General features: G+C 41.7%; 1 protein-coding gene across 5 annotated transcripts in view; it reads left to right on the top strand.

The window, feature by feature from the left end:
- Positions 1-14802, top strand: part of SLC41A3 (solute carrier family 41 member 3) — a 73534-nt gene that overhangs the window by 25270 nt on the left and 33462 nt on the right. For 4 of the 5 annotated variants that reach the window (XM_075550247.1, XM_075550248.1, XM_075550246.1 and 1 more), the window contains one exon: positions 7124-7231. The exons of the other annotated variant lie outside the window; for it this stretch is intronic. In XM_075550247.1, the coding sequence (XP_075406362.1) occupies positions 7124-7231 (108 nt within the window). The remainder of the gene's footprint in view (positions 1-7123; positions 7232-14802) is intronic. 5 annotated transcript variants of the gene reach the window in all.

Raw genomic sequence — 14802 nt, 5'->3', positions numbered from 1 at the left:
TCCATAGCTGCTCATGTTTGAGGGTGTGAGAAGGCTCTCCTCCTTCCTCTCTGTTTTCATTGGCCCGGCCAAAGCAGGTCATTTGGGCCGTAGGTTAGGAGGACTGGGCTCAGACCGGGTGGAGTTGGGTAGAGTTGTTGAATGAAGGCGGCACTAGGAGTCTCATCGAAGAAGTTCAACTTGAAGGAAGGCAGACTGCTGTCCTTCATGATCTTTGTCTTAGAAGACCACCGAGAAGGTCATCCTGGTCTACTGGGGCATTGGAGGTAGACCCAGTTCTAGCCTGCAGCGTGCTTGGGGAAGCCGCCTTTACAAAGCTGGGTCTGCACTCCTCAGCCTTTGTAGCCGCACAAGCTGTGAAGTAGAAAACACCAGGATGAGGAAGCCAGCAGGGCCTCACGTTGGCTTAATAAGGATGGGCTGCATGGAGGACTCAGGCTAGAGAAGGAGGCCAGCACGCCTTGGGCGGTCCCTTGGCTTCAGGTTGGTGCCATTTGAGGGGAAGGAAGAGGAGACTATCGCTGGGGCTGTTATGCACTAGTAACATTCAATGAAATCAACTCAACTAGCTATGAACTGCTCTGAAGCCCAAGCTTCTCATTTTTACCTGAGGGAGCTTAATCTGCAGACCTAGGGACAGGTCCTGGCCACTGTTTCATTTTGTCAGGTCTCTAAAAACCTGTCACTTCCCACTGCTAGTTCTCGGCCCTTCTGTATGTTTTTTAAGTCTGCTTCTGCCAAATGACCTTAACTATGACCGGTCTATCAACGGAGGCTTGTAACTCACCAGTAAAGACCATGCCCCAGAATGGACTTTCTCACTTGGTAACATGTGTTTTCACGCATGGTTCTGTGCTGGTTACTCAGCTGGTGACAGCAGAGCACGCTGTGGATATGCTATTTCCATCGTTTCACCACAGTTCACCTCCCCTGTTTATTCAGCAGACAGCATGCTGCATCCCTACTGCATGCCAAGAACTGGGCCAGAAGGACAGAAGTGAGTGAACGCTACAGGGTCCTTGCCCCCAGGCACCTCCCTCCTGGGGAATGACCTCAAGGCACGGGCTCTCTGCCACGGATGAAGTGGTCCCAGGTGTAGGTTATGGGAGCACAGACGAGGGATAGCCACCGAAGACCAAATGGGGAAGGGAGTCAGAGAGAATTTATGGAAGAGGTGATGTTGGAACAAAGTCTTGAGAAAGGAAATTCATGGGAGAGGGGACCACACGAGCCAAGATACTGAGGCAGGACACAAGATGGCTTATCCAGTTTCCAAGTCACTGAAGTTACACTCACACAGAAGCAGCAAAGAACAGATAGCCCATGGCCTGGCATGTATGACAGAAAGAGAGACTTCACTGACTTCAGGTTGGGAGAGGGAACCGGTGGAGCCATGACTAAGGGCTTGGGAGAGGCTGGGTTCTGCACAAAGCGATGAGATACCCCTGGCTGAGACCAGGGCACCTGTTGACAGGTGAAAACCTGTTACTTTCCTGACTCGAAACCTAGCAGTATTTCCTCATTTGCACAACTGCCTCCTGATCCATGTGCAGGTTCTGCATGAGCACAGCTAAGTGTTCTAGAGTCCCCATTCTTCTCAATACTATCCAGAGTTGTTTATGGTCCACCCAGTAGAATGCTTTTGCTTAATTAGTAAAACATAAGGAAACATTTTTCTGGTATTCCCTGTTTTGAGTCAAAATCCAGCTGATATTTGCAATGATCCATCTTGTTCCATGTCCTCTTCTAATATAGAGCCTGGATTTCTGAATTGCCAGCTCTTGTCAGTGTACTGCTGCAACTGTTGTTGAATTAGCTTCAGTGAAATTTTACTTGCGTGTGCTATAAATGATATTGTTCAATAAATTCTGCATTACGTGAGGTCGCCTTTCATTGGAATGAGCACAAATATGGTTCTCTTCCAGTCAGTCTTCCAAATTTCTCGGTATAGGTGGATGAGTGCTTCCAGTGCGTCATCGGCACATTGAGACATATCAGTTGGGATTCTGACAATTCTTGGAGCTTTTCTTTTCTTGCCAGTACCTGTGGAGCAGCTTGGTCTTCCTCCGTCAGTAGCATCAATTCTTGATCATCTGCTATCTCTTGGAATGGTTGAAAGTTGATGCGTTCTTCTTGACATAGTGACTCTGTGTACTCCCTTTATCTTCTTTTGATGCTATCTCTATCGTTCCATAATTTACACGTAGAAGCTTTAAATAATGCAACTCTCAAGGTGTGAATTTTTTCTTCAGTTTTTTTCAGCTTGAGATATGATGAGCAATTTCTTCCTTTTTAATTTTCTAACCCCAGGTATTTGTACATCATAATACTTTTACTTTGTCTTCACCTGCTGCCCTTTGAAATTTTCTGTTCAACTCATATTTCATCATTTGTTTCATTTGCTTTAGCTACTCTATGATTAAGGGAAATGTTCAGTATCTTCTGAAATCCACTTTGATCTTTCTTTCGTTCTTGTCTTTTTTAGTGACCTTTTGCTTTCTTTATGTTTGAAGTTCTTGGTGTGCTCCCAACAGCTCATCAAGCCTTCTGTCATTAATGTTCAGTGTATCACATCTGTTCCTGAGACGTTCTGAAGTTCAGGTGGGATAGACCCAAGGTTGTGTTTTGGTTAGTGTGGACTTGTTTTCGTTTTCTTATAGGAGTGATTAATCCATTCTGCAGTCGGCCCCTGGCCTCAGTTTAGCTGCTGATAATGAGCTACTCCATCATCTCTTCCCACAGATGTAGTCAGTTTGATTTCTGTGTGTTCCATCTGGAAATGTTCATGTGTGTAGTCATCATTTGCCATGAGAAGTCGTTGGTCTTGCAAAATTCTATCATGTGGACTGCAGCTTCATTTCTATCACCAATGACATATTTTCCAACTACTGTTCCTTCCTTTTGTTTCCAACTTCCAAAATCCAATCAGCTGTCATTAACAGTACATCCTGATTGCGTATTTCTTCAATTTCATACTGAAGACATGGTAGAATTCTTCACTTTTTACATCATTGGCTTTAGTGGTTTGTGCATCAGTTTGACTAATAGTTGTATTGATTGGATTTTCCTTGTATGCATGTTATTCTTTCATAGGCAGCATTGTATTTGAAGATGGATCTTGAAATGTCCTTTCTGGTAATGAATGCAATGCCATTATTCCCTTGACTTTGTCATTCCCAGCAGAGTAAACCTGAGGATTGTCTGATTCAAAATGATCAGTACCAGCCGGTTTCAGCTCATTATTGTCTAGGACATAAATCTTAATGTAGTCCATTTCATTTTTGATGACTTCTAATTTTCCTAGACTTGTACTTTGTACATTCCAAAATTCTAATAAATAGATGTTTACAGCTGTGTCATCTTAATTTAAATTTTGGTGGTTTTTTTTAATGTGTCAGCCAGTTTATGAGCTATTTAGGATAAGGTGTCGGACAAGACTGACAGACTCCTTACGCTCCTTAAACTTTACAATTTAGGGGAGTGCGGCACTAAGTAGAAAACCTAGTCAGCAAATAAATATATGCTCTAAAAACATCAAAAATAAAAATAAAATAAATTTTAACTGTTCTTCAATCAATTGTCTAGGGTAAGTACTATAAAATATTCATAACTATGTATTTATGTTAATATTTTCATATGTTAATCTTTATAGTATGTCAGTTCTCTGAATGTTTGATAGAATTCTCCAGCAAAGTTGTCTGGACCAGAACTTTTTTTTTAATGATCTATTTGTTTTCTTCTTTTGTTATGGATCTTCTCGGATATTCTACTTCACTCGGTGCTAATTTACATAGGTAAAGTGTGTCTAGAAATATGCCATGTCGTCTAGGTGTTCTCGTTTGTTGGAGTACGGATCTGCATAGTGGTCTGCCATACTTTTAGTTTTGTTCTGTTACGATGCTAACCCTTTTGCTTCTTATTCATGTTATTTGCATCTTCTCATTCTTTCTTTCTGTTAGCTTTACAGTGGTTTGCCCATTTTGCTAATCCTTCCAAAGAACCAACTTCTTGTCTTGTTGAGTCTTTCGGTTGCTTTTCTAGTTCTTGTTCCATTAATTTCTGCTCTGATCTTTATGATTTCTTTTCTTTGATGGCTATAGGCATCTTTTGCTGCTCGTTTTCTGTTTGTTGGAGATGTTGGTTTCAGGTGTATGTTTCAGTTCTTTCATTTTTTAAAAAAGATTATGCTTTAATGTCTTAAAGATCTCTTCATTCACACAACCTAGAAATCATTTCGCCCACTGCTCTATTTGGCAGCCGGTGTCTTGTCTTGCTCTTCAGCAGTGCTGAGATGGATACTTTTTCCTCAGAGAAGGAAACCCATGGTTTGTTACCTTTGCCAATAATGACAATATTGGAAAGGCATCTTTCACATGAACCACATCAAAAGAGTCAGGATGTCTCTCTCTACTAGTGATTACACCAATTTTTACCAAGGTCACGCCTGCAGTCACCATGCACACCTTACCAGTGTTGGACTTGGTGAAATCAGTAATATTTTCAACCTCCAAATCAATCTGAATTGTATTATTCACTCTGCTGAGAGATGCAGGATAGCGGATGGTGCAAACATCATAGGTCACCAGATGAGAGATTCCATTTGCGCCTACAACGGTCTTCTTTACTTTGCACAACTTGCACTTCACCTCTTCAGGTGATATAACAAACAACAAAGTGATTCTTGGTGTAATAGAGCAGGTGGAAATTCTCTCTGGTCTTGCCAATGTTAATGACATCCACAAAACCAGCAGAGTAGGCTATATCAATTCAGACCTTGTCATCAATCTTAATGAACCACATGTTTGTTTTTTTTAACTTTATCTCCTGTCAGAGCACACTTAAGTCTGTTTCTTAAGAAAATGATCAGTGGGGGACATTATCTCGGCTTGTGCGATCCGGTGAGCAGAAAAGGAGCAAACATACCAGTCAGTTTGTCCAGCATCCAATGCTTTAGGATAACTACGCATTTAATATGCTTCTAAGGGCCATGAATCATGGCTGCTCTTAGCACAGAAAGAGACGTGTTTGGTATTTCACGATGTGTGTATTTATTGCTATAAATTGCCCTCTGAGTACTGCCTTTGTGCTATCATTTATTATTATTATTAAATACTTTTATTTGGGGTTCTTACATCTCTTATCACAATCTATACATTCATCCAGTGTGTCAAGCACATGTGCACATATGCTGCCTTCATCATTTTCAAATATTCTCTTCCCACTTGAGCCCCTGAAATCAGCTCCCAATTTCTTCCCCCTTCTTCCCCCGCATGCTTTCCCTCGTGAACCCTTAATAAGTTATAGATTATTATTTCTGTATCTTACATCATTCTCCATCACCCCCACTTTTCTGTTCATCCCCCAAGAGGGGAGTTTTAGGTTGATTGTTGTGATTGATTCCCCTTTTCTCCTGATTACCTCTCCCCTAACACTCCTGGTATCTCTACTCTCATTGGGGGCTTATCTATCCCGGATTCCCTGTGTTGGGGGTCCTTGTCTGTAACAGTGTGCATGTTCTGGTCTAATTTGTAAGGTAGAATTGAGGTCATGATAGTGGGAAGAAGGAAGCACCAAAGAACTACAGGAAAGTTGTGTGTTTCATCGGTGCTAGACTGCACCCTGACTGGCTCATTTCTTCCCTGTGACCCCTCTGTAGGGGGATGTCCATTGTCTACATATGGGCATTGGATCTCCACTCCATGCCCCCACCATTCACCTTGGGTATGATTTTGTTCTGGGACTTAGATGCCTGGTACCTGATCCCATCAACACCTCGTGATCACACAGGTTGGTGTGTTTCTTCCATGTGGGCTTGGTTGCTTCTGAGCTAGATGGCCGCTTATTTATCTTCAAGCCTTAAAGACCCCAGAGACTGTATCTTTTGATAGCTGGGCACCATCAGCTTTCTTCACCACACTTTTGTGCTATCATAAAGGTTTAGTATATTGTATTTTTGTTTTCATTTGACTCAAAGAACTTTTTAATTTCCCCTTAAAATATTTTTACACAGTAGTTGTTAAGCAGGTGGTTATTCAGTTTTCATGTTTTTGTTTTTATAACATTGTAATCTAAAAAGATGCTTTGCAGTGTCCTGTTTGTGGCATAACATATGGTCTATTCTAGGGAATGGTCTGTGTTCACTGGGGAAGAATATCTGTTGGGCTGTGGGGAGGAGTTTTCAATATGTGTCGACAAGGTCGAATTGGTTGATTGTGTTCAGTTCTTGTGTGTCTTTATAGGGTTTCTTTCAAGTTGTTTTATCTTTCATTGAAAGTGGTGTGTTGAAGTCTCTTAGTATTAGTGTAGAGCTATCGATTTTTCTCTTAAACTATTTGAGAATTTTATTCATGTATTTTGGCTTTTTATTGAATGCATAGATATTAATTATGGTTATGTCTTCTTGTTCAATGCCACCTTGATTAATAATGTCCTCCTTTACTTCTAATACTGGGGTTTTGCATTAAAGTCTATTTTATCAGAAATCAATATTGCCACTCCTTTGATTGACATGAACTTGATACATTATTTTCTATTCTTGCCTTGTATGTAAGGTATGTCACTTGTAAGATAGCATATTGTGGGTCCATTCTGCTACTGTGTTAAGCTGGGTCTAGAGAAACAAACCAGTGACATATAAAAGGAAAAAAACTTTTTATCAAGGAACAACTTTGCATCAGTAAGCCACCCCAACCCAATTCACCTCAAGTCTATCCCTCCAATACTAGACAGGGCCCTCTTCAGACTCCTGGAGCTGCAGGTGAAAAATGAAGCTGAGATCACAAGCCCGAGGTGGCAGAGTTATGTAGATCCAAGGTCAGTGGAAGCATAGCAGGGGCCACGCCTAGAGGCTGACCCTGATCCCGGCAAGCAGGAAAGACAAGGGGCAAACAGAAATCATCTCTGTTTGATTTTGCTCTAATACAATGCTACATCCACAAGGAGTTGTCATGGAGCTACCACTTGATTGACAGTTTTATCATTATGTTGTTGTTAGTTTGCAACTATTTAAGAAACTCCTTCATCTTAGTTCTTCATTTTTAGGGAACGAGAAGTAACTCTCAAGGAATGGCCTTCTCTGGCCAGTATCTGCATGTGTCTTGATCTCCTTGTTCTTTCTCACCAGTACTGGCCTGTGTTTGTGGAGGTGAAAGAGCTCATGACATTGGTGCCGCCCCTGGTGGGTCTGAAGGGGAACCTGGAAATGACACTGGCTTCACGACTGTCTACAGCTGTAAGTCACCATTTGGGCATATAATCCTCGGCAGCCCAAAATGAATAATCTCCCCCTACCAAGTTCCCCTCTGCAGCTAGGTGGTGGGCAGTTTGGATTCTCGGAACACTACTTTTGGGGTGAAGTCGGAGGACCAAGATAAGTGATGTTGGGTCCTGTTACCTTATAGGCTCTCCTGGGCCACTTCTTCCAGGCCTGTTGTACATGTTGGTCCCCCCTTTGCCCCAGGTCTTTAGGTTGTCCCTGTTCACTTCACAGCCTCTTGGACCAGAATCCAGCTCTTGCACACTTACAAAAAAGTCCTGGGGAGCAATCAGACTTAAGGAGGATTTCACGGGCAGCTGGGGATAGCCTCAAGTCACTTCACCTCACCCCTATCAGCCAAGGCTTCTCTCCCGGAACACATTGACCAACACAGCTCCTAGCTGTCCTGGTTCTGCTCTCTCCTCCAGGTTACCCTGGGGAATTCAGATTCTTTTGTTTCACGCCATATGTGAGGTGTCTTCAACAATGGAATCAAACATAACCCTTGTGAGGAAGACGCAGGGCTGGCAATGTTTTGTTTTGTGTACACAGAGTTGCTATAAGTTGGAAGAACTCGGCTGCTCCTGGCAACGTGGTGAAGGAGGTATGGTGTATTTAAGGAACACAGAGAGCGCAATGGAGCTCCAGTTTAGAGGGTTTAGGATGATGAGGAGATAGGTGGGGTGTGAAGAGACACGTGTTCTTTGGCTTCTAAAGACACGGATGTTCTAATCCCTGGAACCTGTGACTATTTATGTGGGAAAGTGTCTACCCAGATGTGATTAAGCTAAGGATCTTGAGATGGGGAAAGATGCTGAGTTATCTGAGTGGGCCCAATGGAATTGCCAGGATCCTTTATAAGAGAGAGGCGGAATGACATCTGAGACAGAGCAGAAACAGTCCAAGAGAGCAGATGTTATGGGCCTGGCTTAGGCTGAAGGAAACCCCACCCACCCACCTCCAAGTGAAAACCTATATAAGGAACACTGGCCTCGGTACTGAGGAAGCAAGGTAACAGACCTTCCCTCGAGCCTCCGGGAAAAGCACAGCTCTGTCAACCACTGGATTCCACGCCATGAGCCATTGTGAGGTAGCACAGCACAGCTGCTCGCTGAAAGAGTGCGAGTTCAAGCCCACCAGCCACTCGGCGGGCAGAAGGAACTGTCCGTTTGTTTCTATAAAGATGGCAGCCGTGGAAGCCTTTGGCAGTAGTTCGTTTCTGTCCTAGGGTTGCCATGGGTCAGAATCAACAGAGTAGCGATGGATTTGGTTTGGAGTTCGGTGATGCCAATGGTTTTCCCTCTCTTCTTCAACAAAAGGTGGGTGACAAACCCACCCACAGGTGCCGTGGAAGAAAAGACCTAGTGATCTGCTTCCATGATGTTTATAGCTGAGAAAATCCTGCGGAGCAGGTCTCTTTGGGAACATCTGGGGTTGGCTGTGAGCTGTAATCAAGTCTACAACAGCTGACAAGACTAACTTCAGAATTCTAGATTCAGAACTATAGGCGTTTGTTGTTTTAGACCAGTACATTTATGGTAAGTTCTTGTAGGACTCTAGAAGCACTGTGTTGTTGAGTTTTATTCTCAGTATCGTTGCCATCTAGAACTGAGTAGAACTACCCTTTGGGGTTCCAAGACGACATTTTTACAGGCGCAGTCTCATCTTTCTCCTGCAGAGTGACCCACGTGTCTGAAATGCTGACCTTGCAGTCAGGAGTCCACTGCCCCAACCACTGTGCCACTAGGGCACCTTTTTATTGTTCCAAATCCACTGCTAGGGAGTGAGTCATCACGGCAACCCCGCCACATCGGAAGAAGCCCTGACCGTCCAGTCCTGTGTCATCCCCATGACTGGTTGTAGACACGGCCATTGTGAGTTCCCTCGAGTCATTTCCCGAAGTAGATCATCAGACCTGCCTTTCTAGAGAATCGTAGTTGAAAAGCACTCCAGAAACCTGTTGAAAATAATAGAGAAGCATGCAAACTTCCATAACATCCAGGCCTTGTCTGGTGTTGAGTTTCCTTGCTCCTCATTTTGACCCAGTCTCCCCCGTGAAAGGTGAGAATCCTACCCCTGAAACACCAGTGTGCTATGACTGATTTAGATCTTCATTTTCTTTCAGGGATGTTTTACTCACAGGGGACACGTTTTTCACGTTCTCTATTTGTATTCCTGGACATTCAGGTGCTCCTAATGTTGTTTCCTTACTTTCCTCTGTGGATTGCTCACTGCTGATGTATGAAATCCAACTGTGGAGTTTTCCAGTGACCTTCGGCTTCCTGGGGGTCTTCTCCATATGTTGTTGTTAGGTGCCGCTGGGTGGGTTCAGACTCAAAACAACTCTGTGCACAAAAGAAGAAACCACTGCCCAGCCCTGTGCCATCTTCAGTCTTCGTTATGTGCCAGTTGCTTGGTGGAGCCACTGTGCCAACCCATGTTGGTGAGGGTTTTTCTCTTTTTCATCAGTTACTTTTTTTTTTTTGGTTTTTATTTTTGCTTTCACAGAACCTGGGGTATGTTTAGTTTTCTTTCTTTTTTAAAGATCATTTTATTGGGGGTTCTTACAACTCTTGTTACAATCCATACATCAATTGTATCAGACATATTTGTACATGTGTTGCCATCGTTCTTTTCTAGACGTTTACTTTCTATTGAACTCTTGGGGTCAGCTCCCCTTTTTTACTGATCATCTACTTTACCTAGCACCATGTCCTTTTCCAGGGGTTGGTCGCTCCCTCACAGTGACATGTCCCAAGTCCTTTAGACAAAGTCTCACCACCCTCACTTCTAAGGAACCTTCCATTTGTCCTTCCAAGACAGACTTGTTTGTTCTTCGGGAACATCTGATGTTCTTTGCCACCATCATAATTTAATGCATCAATTTTTCTTTGGTCTTCCTTATTCATATCCAACTTTTACACACACACCGTAGTCCTCAGCGTGACACCTTTGCGCTTCAACACTTTAAAGAGGTGTAGTGCAGCCGATTTGGCCAGTGCAATACGTCACTTGAGTTCTTGACTGCTGCTTCCAGGAGCATGGATTGTGAATTCAAGTAAAATGAACTTCTTGGCAATTTCAGTTCTTTCTTCACTTTTCATAATGTGGTCCAGTTGTGAGAATTGGGGTTTCCTTTGAGTTGTCATCCATACCGAAAGCTGCCATCCTTGATCTTCATCAGCAAGTGCCTCAAGTCCGCCTCACTTTCAGTAAGCAAGGTAGAATAGTCTGCTTTTTGCAGGTTTTTAATAGATTTGCTCCATTCCTCATACCGCATTCTTCTTCAGGTAGTCCAATTTCTCATTTATTTGCTCAGTGTACAGATTAAATCCTATGGTAAATCCTGATGCACACCTTTCCTGATTTTAAAATACATGGTATTACCCTACTCTGTTTGAACCACTGCCTCTTGGTTTATGTGCAGTTTCCAAGTGAATTGATAGCCATAGCTTTTAAGTGTCTTTGTATACTCAATAGACCACAAGTAAACATCCTTCTGACCGTCTCTGCTTCCAGCCAGAAGGCACGTGTTGTAAGGAATGACTTCCCTCGTGCCGTGTCCTCCTCTCATGCTGGCTTGACGTTCTAACAGCTTCTTGTCAGCATACCGTTGTAACTCCTTTTACATTTTCTTCAGCAAAATTTTACTTACATATGTCATGAATGATATTGTTTGATAATTTCCCATTCTGTCATGTCACCTTCCTTCAAAATGAGTACGCCTATGGTGCTCTTCCACTTGGTGACACAGCTCGCTGTTTTCCAAATCTCTTGACACAGACAAGTTAGTGTTCCCAGTACTCCATCGGCTTGTTGAAACATTTCCATCAGTCTCTAGAGCCTTACTTGGCACTAAGGCCTTCACTGCTGCTTAGGCTTCTTTCATTACCTTCGATTCTTGCTTATATGTCCCTCTGGATGGTCATATATCAGTGAGTTCTTTTGGGTACAGTAACTCTATGTACACCCTCCATCTTCTTTGATTCTTCCTACATTGTTCAATATTTTTCTATAGAATCCTTCTGCATTATAACTCAAGGCTTGAATTTTTTCTTTAGTTCTTTCAACTTGAAATTTATTGAGTATAATCTTCTTTTTTGGCTTTCTGACTCCAGACTTTTATACATTTCATTTTTGTTCATTTCATTTTAATATTCTATCTTGTCTTCTTGAGCTGTCTTTTGAAATTTTCTGTTCATCAGTTTTGCTTCAACATTTTTAATTATTATTAATAAATAATTTTATTGGGAGCTCCTATAGCTCATATAACAATTGATATATATATCAATCATATCAAGCATATTTGTACATACGTTGCCATCATCATTTTCAAAACCTGCTTTTTCTACTTGTTCCCTTGGTATCAGTTCCTCTTTTTTATCCCTCCCTCCCACCCTCATGAACCCTTGATAAATTATAAATTATTTTTATTTTCATATCTTACACCACCATTTCTTCTATTTGCTTTAGCTACACTACATTCAGGAGCAAGTTTCAGGGATTTTTTTCTGACATCCACTTTGATTTTTTCTTCTCATTTTTGTTGTAAATAACCAAAAAGTTTGTGTTCAACAGTTTAAATTACCAGTCAGTGCCTGCCAAAAGTTGACCCTTCATCTGTTCCTTGATTACCCTTCTTTCTCTTGTGAGTTACTATCATCTATTACACAAAGGTTAACCCTCATACCCTGTCTAGTCGTCACTTTCCCCTTCCTCACTTGCCCTTGGCTATCTCCAAAGTCTGTTCCTTTTGGTATGAACACAGAGATAAATTCATCCACTCTCTGACTACTGATCTTTGGCAAAAGGTTAAAAAATCATTAAATAGGGAAGAGGTAATCTCTTCAACAAGTGGTGCTGACAGAATTGGATTTCCATCTGCAGAAGAATGAATGCCTCAACTCATTTGCAAAAAGGAACTTAAGATGGGCCAAAGGCCTAAATGTAAGTCCCTAAAGGTAAAATTATAAAGTTATCAATGAAAAAAATGAGGACAAATAAATTCCCTCAAGGACAAAATACAGGCCATAAACACATTATCAAATATAATGAAGGAAATGCACAGTAGAAGACACAGTAGATGACTGGGACCTACCAAAATAAGACACTTATGTGCATCAAAAGAGCAAAAAAGAAAACCTATGAGTGCAGGGGGGGGGGTTGACAATGAAATAATGGGAATGGGGTTAATTTCCAAAATCTACACAAAACCATACAAAGGCATTCCATTGTATGTGTCACAGTTAACTATAGTCTTGAAGAAATGAGCATTTCAGAACTCTTAAATCTGCTCATGCAGAAGCTGAATGTGGATGAAGAGGCAATTGTGCGACTAGCGCAGGGGAATGAATGCTTTATGGTTTAAAATCAAGAACAGTCTGTGCTGAGCAAATCAGAGATGCTGGATCATATGAAGAAGAATGTAGCATCAGGTTTGGAGGAAGCCTTATGAACAACCTACAATATGCAGATGACACAACCTTGCTTGCTGAAAATGAGGAAGACTTGCAGCACTTGCTGATGCAGACCAAGGATTGCAGACTTCAATGTGGATTACAATTCAATGTAAAGAAAACAAAAATCTTCACAACTGGGCCAATAGGTAAAATCATGATAGACAGAGAAAATCTTGAAGTTATCGAGGATTCGTCTCACTTAGATTCACAATCAATGCTTACAGAAGCAGCAGTCAAGAGATCAGATGACGGATTGCATTGGGTAAATCTGTTGCATAAGATTTCTTTAAAATTTGAAAAGCCAAGGTGATGTTTTGAAGATTAAGGTGCACCTAGTCAAGCCATGGTATTTTCAATCGCCTCATATGCATGGGAAAATTGGACATTGAATAAGGGAAACCACCGAAGAGTTGATGCATTTGAATGATGGTGCTGGCAAAGACTGAAAAGCACCATGGGCTGTCAAAAGAACAAATTTGTCTTGGAAGAAGTGCAACCAGAATGTTCCTTGGAGGCAGGGATGGGCAGACTACTTTGGCATATTATCAAGAGAGATCAGTCCTTAGAAAGGGACTTCATGCTTAGTTGAGGGGCAGTGACAAATAAAAAGGCCCTCTACAAGATGGATTGACGCAGGGGCTGCAACCATGGGCTCAAACAGAAGAACAGTCGTGAGGATGGGGCAGGACCAGCGTGGTACTCTGTGTGCCGAGCGTCACCATGACTCAGTGGCACCTGACAGCAACACAGAAAACCGCAACACCTCAAAAAGGAAAAGTGCATAACTCAATTAAAAGGTGGACAAAGGACATGAACAGGCAGTTCACCAAAAATGACATCCGAGGGGCCAAGATACGTAAGAACAAATGCTCATGAGCCCTATCCGTCCATGCAAATCAAACCAACAATGAGAAAGCACCTTACTGATATTGACAGCCAAGTTTTTTTTAAAAACCCACAAAAATAAAATTTCTGGAGAGGCTACATAGAGCTTGGAACACTTATACCCTGCTGGTGATTTGTACAATTGCTGTCAACATTGATATGGTGCTACATCAAAAAACAGGAACTAGAAATTCCAGACGATCCAGCCATCTGCTAGGTATGCATCCTAAAAATAGTAAGAGTCATACTGTGAATAGAAAAAGGCACACCCATGTTGATTGCAACACTGTTGACAATGGAAAGACGATGGAAACAACCTAAATGCCCATCAGTAGAAGAATGGATAGATAAACCTGATAGGAACATATAAAATAATACTAAATTGCACACACACACACACAAACACGAAGCGCCTCATGGCAAAGATAGATGTAGAAATCATATTGAGTGAAATTAGCCAATCACAAAAAGACAAATATGAGGAAGCGGTGCTGGGGAGGGAGGGGTAAAAATGAGGAACTGATACCAAGGGCTCAAGTAGAAAGCAAGTGTTTTGAGAATGATGATGGCAACAAATGTACACATGTGCTTAACACAAGGGATGTATATATGAATTGTGATAAGAGTTGTCCAAGCCCCCAATAAAATGATTTTTAAAGACAAATATTATATGAGACCATGATTATAAAGAATTTTTAAAAATTAAAATTTTCATACAGAATTTGGAGCGTGCAGAAGTGGGAGCGAGTAAGAGGGAAAGAAAGCAAGAGAGTGGTAGATGGTTGACAAGAAGTAACCTGAGTGAAATGGAAGCTAGTAGTTAGCAAGAGGGAGACTCAGTAAGCAGCAGGTGACGGGCAAACTATCGGAGGGTTGGATTAGCCATTTAAACTTTGGTTAAACTAAATTGATGAAATGTAAACTCCCACCTAATTTACAATGGAAACATTATTAAAATTTTTTAATTGTTTTTCATTACTAGAAGAACGAATTAATTGTAGTAATATATAGAGAACAGGAAGTTTTCCATTTTCACCAATTGAACTGTATACAGTACAGTGGCTTTAATAACATTTACTATCTTGTGTAACTATTATCACCATCTATTTCCAAGAGTTTTTCCGTAGCTCAAACTGAAAGCTACTCAAACATTAACCCCCATTTTCTCCTCCCCTCAGCCCCTGGTGATCACGAATAAAATTT

The sequence above is a fragment of the Tenrec ecaudatus genome, chromosome 5, assembly GCF_050624435.1.
Source record: "Tenrec ecaudatus isolate mTenEca1 chromosome 5, mTenEca1.hap1, whole genome shotgun sequence".
Taxonomy (NCBI): Eukaryota; Metazoa; Chordata; class Mammalia; order Afrosoricida; family Tenrecidae; genus Tenrec; species Tenrec ecaudatus.
The sequence above is the reverse complement of the archived record's forward strand: the minus strand, read 5'-3'. Positions and strand labels throughout refer to the sequence as shown.